Source organism: Siphateles boraxobius, unplaced genomic scaffold, assembly GCF_051911475.1.
Source record: "Siphateles boraxobius isolate OS27281-9 unplaced genomic scaffold, OSU_SipBor_1 77, whole genome shotgun sequence".
In the NCBI taxonomy this organism is placed as follows: Eukaryota; Metazoa; Chordata; class Actinopteri; order Cypriniformes; family Leuciscidae; genus Siphateles; species Siphateles boraxobius.
Genome location: NW_027509205.1, coordinates 18302098 through 18323148, shown reverse-complemented (window position 1 = coordinate 18323148; position 21051 = coordinate 18302098). Strand labels below are relative to the sequence as shown.

The following is a 21051-nucleotide window of genomic DNA, read 5'->3' as shown; positions in this document are numbered from 1 at the left end:
AGTAACCATGAAGGGAAAAATGAAGGACTCAAAAGGTCAGACCGGAAGGAGAGAGAGGGGCGAGTGTGAATCAGTTTGTTGGTAACATCAAAAAGGTTGGGCTTCAAGTTACAAAAAAACTGGAACTGAAATATTTCTGTACTAAAATACTCACAGTGTTTGCTAAGTGATGATTCATAAACAAATCGTTCTGTTGAGTCAGATTATTTCCAACGAGGAACAAATTACTCTCATGAGCTCCTTTTTTTTTTAATGAATCAGATCAAGGACTCATAGATCAATCACTGAATCAGTCGGGGAGATTCGAAAGTTAACATGCGATTCACTCACATGTAGAGCTGCTTTAAAACTGAATTCTGCTATATTGACACTGTTATTGAACTGAATTGAATCAACATTCAACTGACTAAAACTGACTAATTGAATGACTTCAGATTTTTTTTAAGTCAACATTTATGTGATTAAAGTCGAGTCGACATTGACTAGTCGCTGATGATTTCAATAATGAACCAATAAGGCTGAATCTCGAGCAGAGACTTGAACGCGGGTTTCCTTGTGCACAGCTATGGCATTTGACACAGTGCTCCAACATAACAGCTTATTTTTATCAGTTCTTTTGACTTTGGGTCGTTATATTGTCACAGATTTCTGCTCATTCTAAATCAGATACAGATAAAGTAGCACAGTAAAGATTACATTTATATGAATGCATTAGTGAGAGAGTGACTGTGTGTGAATTAATACTACCTAGCAGCGTCTAGATATATGCTTATTTTATTGATAAATCACAGAACAGTGTTGACAATACATTTCTGCGCAACTGAATCTGCGAGCTACTGTCTGTATGTGTGTGTGTGTGCGCTTTACAATGCAGCAGTGCATTAGTTTTACTTACATCTACAATAAGCTGTTTAAAAAGTGCATTCACCCGATCAATTTTGAGCATCCAGATGGTATAATCAAACATATCTTGTGGAGCGCTCTCTGAGTATATTTGCCATTTTAACTGTTGAAAACAGACTGTAAAAGTGGAATTCAAATATTTATTTTCCAGTTGCGCCCTCTATAGGCCATGATCAGCGACTAGTTGACATCAAGCTTAAAACGTCATGGCAGAGCATTAAAGTCGACTAGTCCGTGCAACTGATTCTGTTATTTTCCTATTCATTACTGTGAAGCAGCTTTGAAACCATCTGTATTGAATAAAGCCCTATATAAATTGATTATAAACCGAAATTTGTCCAACTATTGTTTTGTTTAGTAATATAATCAAGAACCAGAATCATTTCTGACATCACATCGAGGGGGAAAAAACAGAGGAGGCACGGGGAGGAGAACAGGAAAGAAAAGAAGAGAAAGAGGAGGAGGAAGAGGATTTACTCTTCAGCCTGGATGGAATCAGACGGTGCCACATAATTGCTGGGAATGTATCCACTCTCTCCTGTCGTCAGCGAACGAGCCAGCCACCAGTCACCCTCCCTAAGACAGCAGAAAAAACACACATGCATAATACACCTGCAGTTTGACTCACATATTTGGTGCATATCTGGTGACACATTCATGATTTTCTTACCCGACCAAAACACACACCCTGAGATTACATCTGTGGTATTATTCCTGCTTTATCATCCCTGAAACGAGGTATTAGAATGCAGACGAAGCTCTTCTAAAGACGTTAACTACCTGCGCCAAATTATACATACATGAAACGCCCATTCAAAGGGATAGTTCACCCAAATATAAACAGTCATCATTTACTCACACTCAAGTTGTTCCAAACCCTTATGAATTACTCAACAAAAAAAAAAACTTATTGTATTCTTACTAAGTCATGCAGGGTTTTCAACAACTTTCATTATAAATATCTTTACTGTCATTTTTTATATTCATTTTAATCCATTCTTGCTGAATAATTGTATTCATTTTCTTACAAATCAGTTTTCTGAAGCCATATAATAGCTTTGAGACGTGACAGATATTTACATTATTATGTATTATTTTTGTCTTTTTGGGGCATATATTGGCCCAATATGCTTTCATCATGCGTAAAAGAGCAGCGCAAACATTCGTGAAAACATCTCCTTTTGATTCCTATAAAGAAAGAAAATCCTATGGGACTGGAATGACTGACTTTTTTCATTTTTGGGTGAATTATTTACTACAAAACTGGTAGATTTATATAAAAAAAATGAGTCATACGTCTGGGTTGTCTAAGAGTCTTGATGGGTTTTTAATAATAGATGGTGTGTTTTAGTGTGAGCAGCGGGGTGTTAGACTGTGACTCACTCCCTAAGCTAAAGTAATAAGACTTTATCCATCGCCAAGACATGCTGACCCGAAACAAAACCTCTCCAGGTCTCTCAGCTACTGCTTGCTGTCGTTAAACATAATTAAAACATAACCGCACCAGTGAAAACAATGACATGTATACACCGATGGGCAAATCTTCTTATTCATACAATGCAAATATATTATTCATACGCAGGGTACCATTCAAAATTCAGATCTACAAAAGGGCATAAAACAGTGATTCTGATAAGCAGGGTTTATGAGAAGAATAAACTGGATGAGGGTACTGTATGTTTGAGACAAAAATTTAAGTAGAAAACTCTGATGGCTAACGCTAAAGCTGCATCCCAATTCTTAAAGTCCGATCACATTGGCGAAATTTCGCATGCAAAAAAAAATCCATTGAATGTTCTCAATAGTGTAGAAATACAAACAAATTTGAAATCTCCATGCAGAAATCTTTCACTTTTGCGTGGCTTCCTATTAAAATGACAAATAAAATCATTTATGGAGTGAGAATTAGAACTAGCAAGTTAGTCAAACATAGCCAATATCCTTTAGTTTAGATTTTTACTTTTAATTTATCTAAATGCTACTGCTAACTTAACACCATTGTTTTTAATTATATTAATTTAATGACCACATGAAATAAAAATGACAATTTTAGTGCATTTTAGTCCAAGTCTGTTAGCTTTGAGGCCATTTCTATGCTAGCGTACTCTTAGAGGAGCATATATGCAAGAAAAATAACTTACAGCATAGATTAAGTCTTTCAATTCCCAGTGCCACTTACAAATGATTGTCCAATTAAATCATCCATGGAATGAGAAAAAGATTCATTAAGTTAGTTAAAATAAAGGCTATTGGCTATGTTAATTTAGCTATCTTAACATTATTGTTTTTTATGATATTTATTAAATGACCACATGAAATCAAACTGTGACAAAGTCTGGTCTTTTAGCTTTGAGGCCATTTGTGTGTTAACGTACACTTAGCAAAGCATATATGCACTAAAAACAACTTTTAAAACACATACGCATTTAGTCACACTATGCACATTTAGTCTTTTAATTTGTGGGCCGTATACAGATTTCTGTCCAATAAAATGATCTCTGGAATGATAATCAAAACTAACAAGTTAGCTAAACTGAAAACGTAGCCATTAGGCTATATTTGTACTCTTAATTTAACTAAATGCTAATGTTATCTTAAAGGGACATTGTGTAGGAATTTCTCCCATCTAACGATGAAATTGTAATTTGCATTCCAACGAATTGTGCTCTCCAGCGCCTCGCTTTCTCAAATGCGTGTTGCATCTACGGTAGCTGGTACAGTATATACCAAAAAGCTATGACAGGATGTCATCTAACAGCACTTTGTCGAGTTTTCCTACAGGTGAACAGGTTTATTATTTCAAACCAACTAGAACTTGACACAAAGAACAAACGAATTTTTACTGTATGAATTACTGACTGACTTGCCGGCGCCGTGACAAGCGCCTCTCACTGCTCTGCTCCTCCGTTTCTGCTGCTTTCAGTCACGTGACGCTGGCTCTGAACGAAAACGCGTAATGGAAACGCGTTGGCTTAGTACTTTTGGACCCTCTCTGCTGTTATAGTTTTTCAAGATGGTGGAACGACACGGAAGCCTCCGTGGACCTACCCGTCACATGTATATAAAGATAATAAATTATTCGTTTACGGGGATAAGTCAGATAATTGGCAGAGGTATTTGTACACCATTGAGGACATATTTATGAATCAAAATATTGATTTTAGATAATAAAATACCTAAAAAACTACACATTGTCACTTTAACATTATTGCTTTTAGGTTCATTCATTTAATGACCCCATGAAACAAAAATCTGAATTTAGTAGGTTTTAGTCTGCTCGACTTTATATTTAGTTTATATTTGACTATTTAAAAAAAAAGGTTAATGTAGATGTTCCCGTGACAACTTCCTGTTTAAACAGGAAATGCGTCAACACAGGATAGAAAATTTTATATTTGACATATTATTTTCATCGTTCAATGATTTGGGATGAATTCACCTAATCTAGCAATGCAGATAACATGAAAATTGGCATGCAGCCTAAACAAATGTAAAGGAAAAATCAACAATACATTAAAGGACCAACCACAAAGTCAATGTGAAGGACAAATGTAAAATGGTTGTGAGTGAGCCAGTTATGAGGAGATGTGACACTATTTATGGACCACTTCCACAATCTCTAGAAAGTCAGGACAAATCTCAGGTGGAAAAGCAAATGGTGAAATGACACATACACAAACACACGCATAGGAAATGGACATTGAAAGCTGAAAGCAAGAGCAACTTTACCAACCTGGGGTTCAACTTTCTCCTACATAAACGATCGAGAGCGTGTAGAGGAAAAACACAGAGGAGACGTGAAGTGTTTGGACATTAAAAGCAAACAGCAGAAGCTACAAACAAAGCCTCAAAAATTGATTGAAGGTCAAATCGCAGCAGTGACGCACTGAAAACAAAGCTTTTATCCAACTTGTCTCTGAAGTACTACAACTATGCAAAACAATTACTGTAATGTGCATTTGATTATCTCAAAATGTGTACTGACACATGACTCTGAAGGTCCCAGCATAAGCCGGAGCAGTTTAGAGATTTGGTTAAAAAGCTTAGATTACTCTATTGTCAGTGGCTTCTGGGTTGGGTTATGGACACCGGTGGGGATTGGTTACGGTTTAAAGGGTGAATCTCACCTCGTGCCTAGGTTTCTGTTCAAAATCCCCATAATTGGGGAGTCAGTTTTAACACTGAACCTAGGGATAAAAAAAAAAAAATTGGCTGGGCTTTTATGACAATTTGTGATGAGAAAAAACAAGTATGCTTGAGCATTCTGTCGTTTTTAGGGTCTTGTGACATCATGTCCCGTTTTTGGTTTGTTTAGTTGTTTTTGGTCCGTGTTGTGTTCATATTTTAGTTGAACCGCACCCAGAGTTAATTTGGAAGCGGACCGAGACCCATCTTTTCGGTTCTTTTGGCGCACCAGGGTTCTGATGGCAGCGTTCACACTAACAGAGCAATCGTTTTAATCGAACCAAACCTGACAAGTGTGAACCCTTAATGTTTACAAACGATTGTCAAAACTACATGATGCTGATTTACGTTTCAAAAACCTTAAGAACACATAAAATGTATCATCGAGTCTGATATGACTGAAAGTGATAACCCCAGTTCATTAAGTGAATCATATGCTAATTTACATTAGATTAATTCAGTGAATGATTTATCAGAATTATTCAAAGAGAAAATCTGTGAGTCTTATTATGCAATTTATAAAAACATTGGTCATTCTTTCAATTTAATATCATGAAAAAAATATGAAAAAAAGTGTATATATATATATATATATATATATATATATATATATATATATATATATATACACACACATATTTTTTATATATATTATATACACTATAAAAGGTCCAGCACTTTTACTTCAAAATCTTTGTTTTGTAAACCCCATTATTTCATTCTAAGTTGATTAAATAACAGGCAGTACAACTTGTTTTCCTTATAAAGATGACAATTTGGGAAGGAAAATTGCTTAATTTTAATGAAAATAGCATGCAAAATGAAAATAGACACATGCTTCATTTTCTTTCAGTAAAAAAAAAAAAAAAAAAAATCTCTTTTATTGATTTGGGGTTTAAATATGGCCCGGACAAGGCCTGTTTTCAAGGATTCACCCATATACTACACTGTGCTCGGCCTGACATAAAAAGAAAATCACCAGGTTTGCTTTGTGCTGAAACCAGAGGATGTTACTGAGAGTGTTTTTTCTTCTTCTTTCTTCTCTTAACCGTAGCGCTGTACACTGAAATAAGGAACTGAACCGCAGGTGTAGAAAGGAAGGAAAATGCTCCCTTTGGTCCGGGAGGGGAAGTGGAGGTAAAGACGTGCAGCTGAGCTTTTATTGTGCACAGGAAGACCAAAAAAGGAATCCAGAGAACAAAAAGCCGTCATCTGCCACAAATACAGCGCCTTCAGAGGGAGCCAGTTCCTATGGTTACCGAAGAGGAAGAGGACGGGGGGGGGGGGGGGGGGGGGGGGGGGGTACATGTGCTGGGGGGGGGGGGGGTCAGCAGCCAGAACAGCCAGAGCCCAGACAGATGAGAGACATGTGTGTGTGCGCGCGCGTGTGTGTGTGTGTGTGTGTGTGTGTGTCTGCCCCAGTGGGTGTGTCTATCGCCCCCGGGAGCCCTGTTATTTTTGCGCGAGTATGTTTGTGCGTTTCCCTCTTACGTGTTATTGACAATCTGGAGTCGTTCTCCTTTCCTGAATGACAAATCGGAGGCGGTTCGTGACTCGTAGTCATACAAAGCCACAAACGTGGTCACGCCGCCTATGGAAAAATACAAGAGACAAACATAGACGGTTATCTTGATGCATTCAATTAAAAAAAAAAATACTTCAGCAGAGAAATTTCATTAACATAAGTAAATAATGCAATGTTGTGTTGCCAATGGAAATGGGCATCCAAAAATAGTCTAGACTTGCAGAGTCAGACTTTTGACTATCAGCATAAAGACTGTGGTGACTAATGATACATTTAAGTGACCTAAATCCAATTTTTTGGGATATGACCCACCAATGTGTAAGCAATAAAAAAGTACATGGATTCCAGTATTATCGGATAGGTTTCAGGTCTCATGCATATGTGGAAAAAAATCGGATATGAATCATGCATTGTGCATTTGTAAGCGGACAGATCGGATACCGTCAATGCGAGTCGTACTTCTGAAAAAGCCATGTTTGCGAATGACGGCAAACGTGATCACATGACTCTTTTCAATGGAGGACGAAGGCTCAACCCAATGTTTTGCTGATCTCTAAATATGGTGCGGAAAGCAAAAGCTTGTATTATCATTTCGTCTGCGTCCATTGCAATCCGTGCAACTGCAATACCACTATTGTACAGAAAATACTGAAGAATTTAGATTAATACTGTGGAAAATGCACAATGTTCACAAACTTTGAGGCCAAAATTTCAGTCCACCAATAAGTTAAAAAGTACTAGGATATTAAATGGACAAACTACAGGAAATCCATTCAAGTAGTTTTCCGCAGAAATTGCTCATTGCAATGCGTTTCCAAGTGGACCAACAAAACCTGTGCTCGCCAGCCAATCAGAGCGGAGCTTAGAAGTTAGGAAAATCCCTTGCTATATTTGTTTGAGTATGCATCAGACTGTCTATTAACGGTCTGATGTGGCCTAACAGGAAAACTGTGACTGTCATTGATGAGATTTTAACTCCGTTAATTCATTAAAATTTGATTGTGCCAGCTATAACTGTAGACACGATGAGCCTGATTTACATAGACAATAGGCGTGATGAAAAGCACTATTGTGAATAAGATGCATGTTTTTCCTGAACCAAAATAGTGCAACTGTTTAGTCAATTCACCCTCAGACTTCTTTGCTCATTTCCTTTAACACTTTAAAACTGAAAGTCACCAAAAGCAGAACCGTAACGATGACACATTGCATCCCCGATCAGACAGAGGTGTGTTACCCGCTAACATGCCGCCTCTGTTAGGAGATGTGATAGTAGTGGAGATCACTCCTCCAAACAGCGCCTGCTCTGCGTTGATCATGGGCTGGGTGCCGCGTCTGCTACCGTCCACCGGAGGACTTCGGTTGGGGGTGAAGGATGACGGGTTGGGACTAGAGTGGTGTCCTCCGGTGCCATCGTCCAGACTCCGGGAGCGCTGGTTGAGCTCTTTGGGTTTACTCTTGGCTCCGCCCATGGCCTAGGCCTGAAAACAGACAGATCATTCAGATCATCATTTCACCCCAAATACCTTGCAATACACTTAATTCTAGGGTAATTTAAATTAGTTCATAAATATTCTAAATAGAAATTAAATTGTGTGTGTGTGTATAAATATTTATATATATATATATATATATATATATATATATATATATATATACACAATTTAATTTCTATTTTCTAAATTAAAACCAGAACAACATTACAATTACCTAGTAAGCGGGCCAAACAGGAAATAAGTACATAAAACATAAAATCCAAATATATAGATATAAGCCTAAATATATAAATGTAAGTCCAAATATATAGTTATAAGACAGAATATATAACTGTAGGTCCGAATTTATAAATACAAGTTTAATATATATTCAGAAGCCTGTATAAATGCAAATTTGAATATATAAATGTATGTACAGTTATATCTATATATTTAGATTTACATTTAAATGCTCATGATTTACATGACCATTTGTATATATATATATATATATATATATATATATATATACACACACAATATATACTGTAGCTACACACACAATGTGTATAACACAACTTGTATATATATATATTCAGACTTATAAGCCTGAATATATATATATATATATATATATATATATATTTATAAAACCGAAAATATAGTTATAACTCTGAATATAGGCTACAGTATAAATGTAAATATGAATATATAGTTATAAGTCAAAAAATATTTATAAATCCTGATTATATAAATTCATATATTGTCTGTTTAGGGGCTGAATATTAGCAAAGGATTGTAGGTACTACACATAATTTTACTGGGGAGACCTGGGGATACACTGTACCTACTTAATTAAACATTTTCTGCTTCATGAATCTTTTTTTTTTTTTAATATCTGAACCTACAGCTACCAGTGAATTGCAAGGTTTCATGTTGGACTTTGGACATAAGCTTTATATATATATATATATATATATATATATATATATATATATATATATATACACACACACACACACACACATATACATATACTGTACATGTTGTTCAGAAAAATAACTTTCATCTAATTTGTAACATTAAAACTCTTCAAACGAATATTTGACCCCCTCTTTTTCCAGCGCTGTCGCTAGAGACCAGCCTGTTTTCATGATTTATATAACCATGAATTATTAACCAACTATGCATGCAAGCAATATTCTGTTATTCCTTAAGTAACACAAATAAACAGTGATACTGGTGTGCTAAAATAATATCTTTATCTATAGAGATATTCAGTGTTAAACCATAATCTCATTACTGAACTTTTCAACCATATATTAAAATTCAGGTCATTTTAATGAACTAGATTTATAAATTTTGTCTTAAAAAATGTGTTTGCTGAGCATGCATAACTCACTGCCATGATGCTAAGGTGTTCTGGATAGAAATGTGTTTTTAGAAAAAATAAGAATCAATGAGAAAAAAATGGGTGATTTTCTTCCATCACAAATTGGTGATTGGACCTTGAAAATGGAGATGTTTCAGCGATTAGATTTTAATTAAATATTACGAAGACTAATTGTTAATGCAATAACATGCCCTGATGGGTCTCATTAACACCAGGAATGTATATTAAAAATGGGCTTCAAAATGTACTTCTATACTTGCCATAAGGGGCTCTGCCTAAGCAAGCAGCACTAATAAAAAATCAGAGATTCCTAAAAAAAAGAGTAAACAAAAAAAATGAAAGAATGCCTGGCATGTGAATGTCATTTTATCACAGACATATTTGATCAAAGTGAAACATTACAGAAACCACAGTGTCCGCAGTTTGTGCGCCCCACAGAAGCCTGAGGTTGCGTTTAGTGCACTTTAACCTCACTTTAGCCGAGTACAGGAGCGCTCAGCTGTTTCCTCTCACAAACCAGTGACAGCCGCTGCAATACGATCCTCCCGGACCCCCCAACATACATTCTTCCACATGTCATACTGTCTGTCTGCCAGCACAGACACACACATTCTTTGAGGGACAGACAGAGACGATTTCCCATCCACCCACGCAAACCTCACTCAGCACACACTTCTTTCCAGTCCTCAGTTCTCTGTAAACGCTCCTCACCCGTGCAGAACAAGCCCCCGCTTGCCCACGGGATGATAAATTCTCCACAACAAAATCTCTTTTCCTAGAAAGCCCGGAGGACTGGCAGCTCATGGCGAAGGGTCTCTTAGAGGAGCTGTTACAGGCCCGGTGGAGGGGAACTAATCTCAGCAGAACAGTGTGAATGAGGGGTCAGGGAGCGGCCGAGGGCCCTGGAGCCCTGCAGGAGCGGAGCCGTCACAAGGAGCTTTCACTAGAGACCTGCGCTCTTCAGGTTCACTGGCAGTGCCATGAACCGTACAGTCACAAGACTGGAGTTATGAGGACAGTGTGCAGATATGCGCTCTATACCATTAAAGACCTGCTCTGACCTTGAAAATATAGGACGTGTTATTTTTTCATGACAGAAGGCCTGTCCTCATCGATTCTAATGCAACTTAAGTGACATAACATGTTGTATACACAAATGCTCATGCAAACCTGCAGCTTTTTTCTCACTCCTTGAAAAAAAAAAACATAAAATAAGAAGTACAAAAATACAAAAAAGCAAAAAAATAAAAAGGAAAAGCAACAAAAATAAAGAGGAAAATACAAAAATTATATAAGAAAAAACAAAACAACAAAAGAAAACAAAACAACTACATAAAAAAAGAAACTAAAAGAAAAAAGGGGAAAACAACCTAAAAAAACCCCCAAAAGATAAAAAGTACAAAAATACAAAAAAGGAAAAAAATTAAAAAGGAAAAGCAAAAAAAAAAAAAAAAAAAAAATACCTCAGCCAAAAACATTTTAAGACTGTCACATTAGGTCAGACAGACTTAATTTGAATATTTAAAGAGATTTCATTCAATTATTTGTTCTTGTCAAGAATAAACCGGCGTAAATACAGCATATCTGATAGTTTGGCTTTACAAAAATCCTCTTATATAAACCAATTAGGCCCTATTCCTGCCAAAAATGCAATCTGTGTTAGAAAATGGCTGTAATACATGATTGCTTTGAATCCCTGTGAAAAGTTGTTTAAGAAAACTGAAAGAGAGAAACAACAGCTTATAAGTATGTAGGCTATGTCCTCAACCATATGGGCTCCAGATTACATAAATGTTTCATTATGGGTGCTACTGTCCCTGTGTATTCCCTTCAGTGTCAAGGGAAAACTAGCGTCCTGCAACAACAAAGATGTCTTGTTAACGTCCAATTAATGGAGCTCTAACTGTAAGTAGCAGGATTCATTTACTGACAGGTTTGATAACACTAAACCACAATGAGATGAATCAGGGTGAACTCTGGGTAATCAAAGAGCAGCTCATGCCCAGCCACAATAAAATCTGTCATTAAAAGCAAAGGCCCAGTCATTACAAATAAAGCCAAATCGAATTCCTCACGCGAGGTGTGAATGTTTGGCTCTGGTTAATGCGGTCTCCATGCCCAAGGCCACAGTCGTGTCCGGGAACGACCCTATTGAGGTTCAGAATGTGACGAATGATCATCGGAAGAAGGATTCCGGCATTATGTAAAGCATCATTGATTTATAGCAAACAACAACTGGGAACAGGACGTTCATTCACTGACTTCATGCGGTGCTGTGTCAATGGCTTATGAGGTCCAGCTGACGGATAAAGTCATAGGAACAAATGCACAATTGAAAGGGCTATTTGAACAATAAAACCCCACAACAACAAAACTGATTCTGCATTAAAAATGACAAAAAGGTTGCTGCTAGAAGAGGTGTTAGTGAGGCCAGCAGGGGGACTGTGTGGGCCCTAAAGCCCTAGTATAGTGATATGGACACTATGCTGTAACAAACACTGTCCTTCAGATGAGACCGAGGTCCTGACTCTCTGTGGCCATAAAAAAAACCATAGTCCACTGACTTGGCTCGATCACTCCCTGTCCTCTCCACCTATAGCTGGGTGTGTGTGGTGAGCGCACTGGTGCCGTCGCATCATCCCAGTGGACTCTGCACACTGGTGGTGGTGGTTGATGAGAGACCCCTGATATGACTGTAGGCACTTCGGGTGTACAGTAGTACATAGTAAAGTGCCTCATTCATTTATGTTTGACTCAGCAGCATCATTAATTATAATCATAACAAAATTCAGCATCAACATTTTTGATAAATCTCTCCATATTTGAAAGATGAGCAGACAGGCTTTCTTCTGGAGATTGCTCAAGCCTCAAACATATCTGGTACATCCAGTGGTTAAATTGGGCCAGGGCTCTCCGGGGCTCAGCCCCGGCACATAAGCCTGCTCGTTTGCAGTCAGTTGCCTACTGGAAATTATGTCACATAAAATTTGATGAAAGTGATGCTTTTGAAAACATATTTCTGACAATAAATGATAGATTTTTGAAATGGCATGTTTATTTTGTCTCGGCGGAGCTGAGATGAGAACAATCGCAACACGGCCGGATTCTTGTTCAGCTGCTTAATCTCATTGTCAGTCGACCATGATCGCGCACCGCTCGCGCACGCGCATCTAGGTGACACGGATAAATGTACGCAGCAATATATAATGAATATTCCTGGGAGATCCGTAGTTGCGCGGGATGTGGAAGCGCGCAAACGTTCCAGAAATGTACAAAAAGTGCCCTGGCCTTGAATGACAAGGTAAGGAAAATAAGACTAAATCAAAATTAAATAACCAAGACTAGGTTGACCATGTGATTTTTCTCAGGAGATGTTTTGAGCATTTTACTTCAGACACCGGATTATCAGCAAACTGCCAAGAGAACTGCTGGCTACTCAAAATAAACTAGCAATATATTCAGTCAGCATATTTGTATTTGATCTGTGTGAATTACAGAAATATAAGACTTGCTAGACCTACATTTAGCTACCAAGCAGCCTTTACACAAGGATAGATTGATTTCATTTTTGTGACGTGTGCATATCTTGATGAGAAATGATGCAGAGTAGGATGAGTGTGTGTGTGTGTGTGTGTGTGTGTGTGTGTGTGTGTGTGTGTGTGTGTGTGTGTGTTGTAGTAGTAAAGAGAGAGAGAATGGGAAAAGGAAGAGTGTGTGAGGTGGACCTGGTCACCACAGACCCAAATCTTCTCAGCTGTTACTGTCATACGCTGCACTGCCCCTCATGTGGCACATTATGTTTGGCACATTGTATGGGTCACTATATCATAACAAGGTAATACAATGTGTAATCAAGTGATGACTGATTAACAGTAATGCAAATGCTAAATGTCCTAATACCTGTTGATACTACAACAATGCAAAATATATGCTCTTAACCTTTCAGTTTCTCACATATCATTTAATACTCAATTTCTCCATTTCTTTGCACAAAACTCTCCAGAAAGTGCTATTTAATGGTTTATTTTTCAAAACAAAGTCGGGGGGGACCTAGAGCACCCCCACATAATAAATCCCAATTTAACCCCTGGGTACATCTGAGATTAGACCAGGGAATCATCCAATTTGATCCAAACACAAATTAGGACCTGATTTATATCCCACTGCGCCCAGGACAGGATGTTAGATTTCTGTGGCGCACCAATTAAAGGACTGGATAAAAGCAAACTTGCATTTAACTTCGCCTCAGGCAAACTAAACCACATCTCAAATAAATTGGTTAGCTGTATGTGACAGCATAGCGTTGGGTTTTGGCACACTTAACTATGGTCGTCTATCGACTAAAATGAAAAAAACAACAACTTGACATTTTATAGAAAAATTGTATGCAGCTTTCCTGTAGCTCAAACAGTAGAGCATCGGTGCTTGCGACGCCAAGGCAAGTACTGATAAGAATGTAAATGTGTACCTTGAAATGCTTTGGATGAAAGCGTCTGCCAAATGCATAAACGTAAATGTAAATGTATGTTCACCTACAAATAAGCACCGGATTAAATCTCTTACAATATGAGATGAAATGTAAATTATTAAGGGCATAGTAAATATCTTTCTGTCTGTCTATTGATCCACACACAGACACAAGTATTTTTTTTACGTTATGTTAAAAAAAATTATATATTTTTTAAATGATTAACCACAATTAAATAAAATAGTCATTCCCAAGTGTGTATATCTCTGTATTTTTGTGGGTGTACAAATTCAAAACGTGCCCTAAAAATAATCCCTAACATGGGAACAAAAGCTAAATCCCACACGCCAGGCTGTGAGAGGGGCTGCTCACGACACATGTGTAAACGGGCCGGGGTGAGAGGCTGTTATCTAACAGCTGAGGAGATTCCGACGGATCGGATGAACCGGAGACGCCCCATCCCCCTCAGCGTTACGGAGACAGACTCTGGTTTCTACGTGAAGGCAGAGGATTGATTCTTGAGCTGTGTGAGACAGATGGCTCAGAGAGGAGTACAGCTATAGCGGAGAGGTCAGTATGTGGGGGTGGAGGGTCGATATTCCCCCTCCGGACTCGTCTGTGCACCGAAGATCAGCTGGGGTGCTTAGCCTAGCCCAATTCAACCGGGGCTAGCTAGTACACGTACATGCTGTACAGTTATGCAGAACCACAAACACACGTGAAGTTACAGAGACATGACTGGTAGCAGATTCAGGCATACAAAAGAAGTATACATGCCTGGACGTGTGCCTCACACACACACACACCAGTGCTTCCAGAAAAATGCGGAGGTTTTTTTGTGATTATTGCGGAAAAACCTTGATTATGCGGCACGTTTTCTTAAAAAATGCGATGGAATATGCAGGATATTTATGCAATTTTATGTGATGAAATTGCAGGAACTTGCAAAAATTGCAGGAACTTGCAAAAAATGGTTTGATGAAAAAGAGAAAAAAAGTGATTCCCCCAACACCTGGTTCTCACTAGGCTACTACCTTAATGTAAAGAGTCATTTCTTATTACTTCCTATGATAAGCAAGCATACTACATCACAGAAAGTGCTGGGAATATTAAAGTTCTTCTCATCTTGTTTTGTTTCAGACCTTAATAAACAAACGGCTCAAACTTACAAAACACTGATGATGAGTCAAACAAGCTCTGTAGCTTTACAAAAGGAATGTGTGCTTCCTGTTTTACAGCTGTTCGATGATGTTCACGTCGCGTAATTACGTCACTTCATAACGTTCCCATGGCAACAGGGGGAAATGGCTGCTCTTGTGTGAAGTAAACGCAAAATTTTTCAACTTTCTGCTAAGATATATGTGACTTTTTTCCAACGAAAATGCAGGGATTATAAAATCATGCAAGCCCTGCATATTTTGTGCGGAAATCAGCAATTTATGCGGCGAAAGTGTGGCGTATTTGAAAAAATGCGGCCCCTGCATAAATATGCGGACTTTCGCTGATTATGCATTTAATTATTCGATCGCATAATCGCGTTTTTCTGGAGGGACAGACACACACACTTGCCTATCTAAATGGGAACATTCCATAGAAGTAATGGGTTTTAAACTGTACAAACTGTATAGTCTATCAATTTACACTAACCCTACCCCTAAACCTACCCATCACACAAAACTTTCTGCATTTAAAAAAAAACTTTAATTACTTAATATTTCATACCATTTACAAATGAGGGAGGTTTTTGGAGATTTTGGTCACTTCTGGGTACAAACTTGTCCCCAAAATATGGTTAAGTAGGCACACTCACACACCTTTATATATTTTATCTTCCTGATTACTGTTACCCATTATTTTTCAGCCATGTGAAAAAAAGCTCAGCTGGGGCTCCTTCAGTTGGATAAAACAAAAGCGTCCATTGTTCTCAACCTATCAAGCCTTGCAATCTGGAGTGTGTGATACTGCAACTATTCACTTGTCTGTTGCTATGCAGCAAGCGATAATTCCTCTTTTCTGACAAACCAGAACCAAAACCACTGCTAAATTATATTCAAGCATCAATATACTCCAAAACCCCAGCAGAAACATTAAACGTCACAAACATTCCCATCATTCAGACTGGGTTAGCTGTCAGCTAACGTGTGAGCGTTCTCTCCGGACCTCCCGAGGATGAGGAAAACACCTGCAGACAGCGAGCGAGGAAGAGTCCAACCCGTGATGAAAGGCTTCAGATTCGCCTAATTATGCAGGAGGAAAGCCAGAGGTTCATGAATCCCACATACTTCCCAGGGGTTTGAGCAAAACAGGAATTACAACTCAGTTTTTTCTGTTGACAAATCTTGTTCATCTAATTCTCCTCGCTTTCATCAGATAAAGTTTTTTTTGTTGCTTGAACTGTTAATCCATCAATTAAATAGGCTAAAATAACTAAAAGCACTGGATTATGCAAAGCATAAGCAATTTCCCTCTAAGCTACGCGCATGCGCGGCCGCGTACTTCTGACGCTGAGGCCGCGCACTTCTGACGCGGAGGCCGCGCACTTCTGACGCTGAGGCCGCGCACTTCTGACGCTGAGGCCGCGCACTTCTGACGCTGAGGCCGCGCACTTCTGACGCTGAGGCCGCGCACTTCTGACGCTGAGGCCGCGCACTTCTGACGCTGAGGCCGCGCACTTCTGACGCTGAGGCCGCGCACTTCTGACGCTGAGGCCGCGCACTTCTGACGCTGAGGCCGCGCACTTCTGACGCTGAGGCCGCGCACTTCTGACGCTGAGGCCGCGCACTTCTGACGCTGAGGCCGCGCACTTCTGACGCTGAGGCCGCGCACTTCTGACGCTGAGGCCGCGCACTTCTGACGCTGAGGCCGCGCACTTCTGACGCTGAGGCCGCGCACTTCTGACGCTGAGGCCGCGCACTTCTGACGCTGAGGCCGCGCACTTCTGACGCTGAGGCCGCGCACTTCTGACGCTGAGGCCGCGCACTTCTGACGCTGAGGCCGCGCACTTCTGACGCTGAGGCCGCGCACTTCTGACGCTGAGGCCGCGCACTTCTGACGCTGAGGCCGCGCACTTCTGACGCTGAGGCCGCGCACTTCTGACGCTGAGGCCGCGCACTTCTGACGCTGAGGCCGCGCACTTCTGACGCTGAGGCCGCGCACTTCTGACGCTGAGGCCGCGCACTTCTGACGCTGAGGCCGCGCACTTCTGACGCTGAGGCCGCGCACTTCTGACGCTGAGGCCGCGCACTTCTGACGCTGAGGCCGCGCACTTCTGACGCTGAGGCCGCGCACTTCTGACGCTGAGGCCGCGCACTTCTGACGCTGAGGCCGCGCACTTCTGACGCTGAGGCCGCGCACTTCTGACGCTGAGGCCGCGCACTTCTGACGCTGAGGCCGCGCACTTCTGACGCTGAGGCCGCGCACTTCTGACGCTGAGGCCGCGCACTTCTGACGCTGAGGCCGCGCACTTCTGACGCTGAGGCCGCGCACTTCTGACGCTGAGGCCGCGCACTTCTGACGCTGAGGCCGCGCACTTCTGACGCTGAGGCCGCGCACTTCTGACGCTGAGGCCGCGCACTTCTGACGCTGAGGCCGCGCACTTCTGACGCTGAGGCCGCGCACTTCTGACGCTGAGGCCGCGCACTTCTGACGCTGAGGCCGGGCACTTCTGACGCTGAGGCCGCGCCCTTCTGACGCTGAGGCCGCGCACTTCTGACGCGGAGGCCGCGCACTTCTGACGCGGAGGCCGCGCACTTCTGACGCCGAGGCCGGGCACTTCTGACGCCGAGGCCGCGCACTTCTGACGCCGAGGCCGGGCACTTCTGACGCCGAGGCCGGGCACTTCTGACGCCGAGGCCGCGCACTTCTGACGATGAGGCCGCGCACTTCTGACGCTGAGGCCGCGCACTTCTGACGCTGAGGCCGCGCACTTCTGACGCTGAGGCCGCGCACTTCTGACGCTGAGGCCGCGCACTTCTGACGCTGAGGCCGCGCACTTCTGACGCTGAGGCCGCGCACTTCTGACGCTGAGGCCGCGCACTTCTGACGCTGATGCCGCGCACTTCTGACGCTGAGGCCGCGCACTTCTGACGCTGAGGCCGGGCACTTCTGACGCTGAGGCCGGGCACTTCTGAAGCTGAGGCCGCGCACTTCTGGCGCTGAGGCCCCGCCCTTCTGACGCTGAGGCCGCGCACTTCTGACGCTGAGGCCGCGCACTTCTGACGCGGAGGCCGCGCACTTCTGACGCCGAGGCCGGGCACTTCTGACGCCGAGGCCGCGCACTTCTGACGCCGAGGCCGGGCACTTCTGACGCTGAGGCCGGGCACTTCTGACGCTGAGGCCGCGCACTTCTGATGCTGAGCCCGCGCACTTCTGATGCTGAGGCCGCGCACTTCTGATGCTGAGGCCGCGCACTTCTGATGCTGAGGCTGCGCACTTCTGAAGCCGCGGCCGCGCAGAAAAGATTAAAATGCCACGCAGAGGACTGACGCGAAATGTGTGGGGAAATCCATTTGATTGTAGTTTAAGTGAGAAATAATTTCAGTGCTCTGGTCAACCGCTAAAGAGTGAAAACTGGTGAATGCAGTTTACAGGTTTCATAGAAAGAGAATGATGTGAGCACGTGTGATTGGCAGTGAGTCTTGCGTGCGGACCAAATAGCTCAATACGAGAGGCAACGAGAAACGCAGACATGTGAAATAAAATCACATCATAATGTTTTAAAGAAGAGTGGTTTGATTAAAGTGGTAGAAATAACTGTTGATGGACACAGAACGGTAATAATTACACACCCACCCGCGTGCAAATTCAAAATAGGCTATCATTAGTTTAAATCTATGTTTTTGTGTGTGTGTGTGGGGGGGTTCAGGCATGGTTAGATTACTATAAAAGAGTTCACATATTCACTTTTCTTGAAAATATTTAGCTATTCGATCTATTTAAATGCTTCAGTTTGTTATATATTATAATAATATAATATGTAAACAAATTAAAGCATTTAAACTGATATATTATATCACTTCAAATACTTTAATTCGTTTTTTTTAATATTATATTATATTAGGCCTATATTTTATTATATTATAAGCCTAAATAAAGAATCTCACGGGCTCATTGCCATTAAAAACTTTGAAACCCCCTGCTAACGAAAATATTGGAAATTCATTGGAAATTCATAAGAAATAAACAATCATTTAACTTTGATGGTTTAATGCTTCCTGTACACAATTAATTGGCTGTACAAAAACACTTTGTTTTACCCAAACCATCTCAGTGTAACAGCTTACTTTTCATTCATACTATATTCTATTATTGTAAAGAATTGAACTGTCCTGCAGAAGATTTTGTAAATTATTTTTCATAGGATTTCTTGTTAAAGACTGTACAGTTAACAGCACTGTAAAAAAAAAAAATCAGGTAACCAAAAATGTGCTTCATTTAGTGACTTCTTAATTAACTGCTTGTTTTTCAAAAATATGATTTAATACCAATAAGTTACATCAAGGGTCAACTAAAATAGAAATGCCACTTTCAAGTTAAAATTAAAACTGAATGTTGAAACCATTGTGTTTCTACGTATGCTGTACAGGTCAGGTATAAAGAATATTTTTGCTCAGGTGGCGAAATATGTCCGCCCAACAGAAAAAAGTTTTGCTCAGCAAGGAAAAAAATTAGAGGGAACATTGAGCATAAGGCTGTATTGTTACCTACCGGTGTTATTTTAGTATTATTTATACACTATTATAGCAATTATTAATATTTTGAACTAGCTTTTATTGTTATTTTTTCAGTTTTATTAACTTTGCTGTTGTTCTTTTTTATATATTTCTATTTAGCTTTGTTTTTAGTTTAGTATTAGTTTGAGTAATATTAGTACTTATACTCAAACTTGTTTAATTCCAATTTTTTAAGTTTATTTTTCCATGTAATATTTCTATTTTATCTTTCATTTCAATTAATTGTCAGTTGTCAGTAATTTCTTTCTCACTTCCTGTTACAAAACTACGTAACAAATTTGCATAATGAAAGCCTATGGTTTTTTCGGCTGCTCGCGAACAACGTCTACTTTGACCCTCAAACACTGTAGTTTTAGCTGAGACCGGAAGATATTGATTTGTGTGTCGACTCGACATGTCGAGAAAGTGTTGTTTTCTGCACAGCAAATCCACGTTGCTGCACTTCCAAAGCATGAGGACTCGCACTCAAATTAATACGGTAAAACCAACATCATCTTTACTGTTCATATCACTGTGTATCAAGTGCTGAGTCAGATCTGGATCTGAAATTCAGATATGGTAATGGACATTTTGTTTCCAACACGACCTGTAAGCGGTCGACCAATCACAACAGACTGTGCCATCTGATCAATCACAGCAAAGGAGGCTCTCGGAAAGGAGGGGTGGAATACTGAATAATGGATCGTTGGAAATGGAGGTCAACTTTCTACACCACAATGTTGTTATTTTACCTTTACAACATTTAACGCAAGCGGTATTTTTCTCCCCTTTCCCATCACTGTCGGGCCAACAGGTTCCAGACGGCCAAAGATATCCATCTTGTTATTCCTTCATTTGCATGGTCAACATCAAACGTTTCATTACCAGTGGATAAGCTCCTTTGGTACGAGTTGTACGGCAGTGTCTAAGCCAGAGAAAACATGTGGATGAAAGTTTTTAATTCACTTGCGGAGAAAAGTCGAACTGGAAAAGCACCTGAAACCACACTAGGGCAGAGCAGCAGAGGTGTGAGACGGGAAAAACCCTCCAGTTCAGCAGCTGAGGTTTTGTCATGGTTTTCTGTGGTCTCACAGCCACGTCATACGATCAACCTTTTATATACCATGGCCAATGTATTTGCCAAACTAGAGCCAAATTAAATAAAATAGTTTCTCTCAACACGCTTGCATTAAATATCAGCTGCCTGCTCTCATCCTAATTGTGACTCATTTAGCTGTTCTCATTCAGAAAAGTCTTATTGTAAATCTTAGTGCCAAAAGAATACGAATTATTAAAAATAATCAGATTATATACATTACCAATCAATGTAATGCATCCTCGCTCAATAAAAGTACTAATTTCTTTCAAAAAATAAATAAATAAATGGTAGT

At 40.4% G+C, this 21051-nt stretch overlaps 1 protein-coding gene across 4 annotated transcripts in view; it reads right to left on the bottom strand.

Moving 5' to 3' along the window:
• The window catches only part of src (v-src avian sarcoma (Schmidt-Ruppin A-2) viral oncogene homolog), a 54586-nt gene that overhangs the window by 13040 nt on the left and 20495 nt on the right, over window positions 1-21051 (bottom strand). For 2 of the 4 annotated variants that reach the window (XM_077218878.1, XM_077218880.1), the window contains exons 2-5: window positions 7851-8094; window positions 6580-6679; window positions 4637-4654; window positions 1381-1479 (exon numbers count right to left, since the gene is read on the bottom strand). In XM_077218878.1, the coding sequence (XP_077074993.1) occupies window positions 1381-1479; window positions 4637-4654; window positions 6580-6679; window positions 7851-8085 (452 nt within the window). In that variant the 5' untranslated portion in view covers window positions 8086-8094. The remainder of the gene's footprint in view (window positions 1-1380; window positions 1480-4636; window positions 4655-6579; window positions 6680-7850; window positions 8095-21051) is intronic. The other 2 variants (XM_077218881.1, XM_077218879.1) reach the window with 1 other exon arrangement.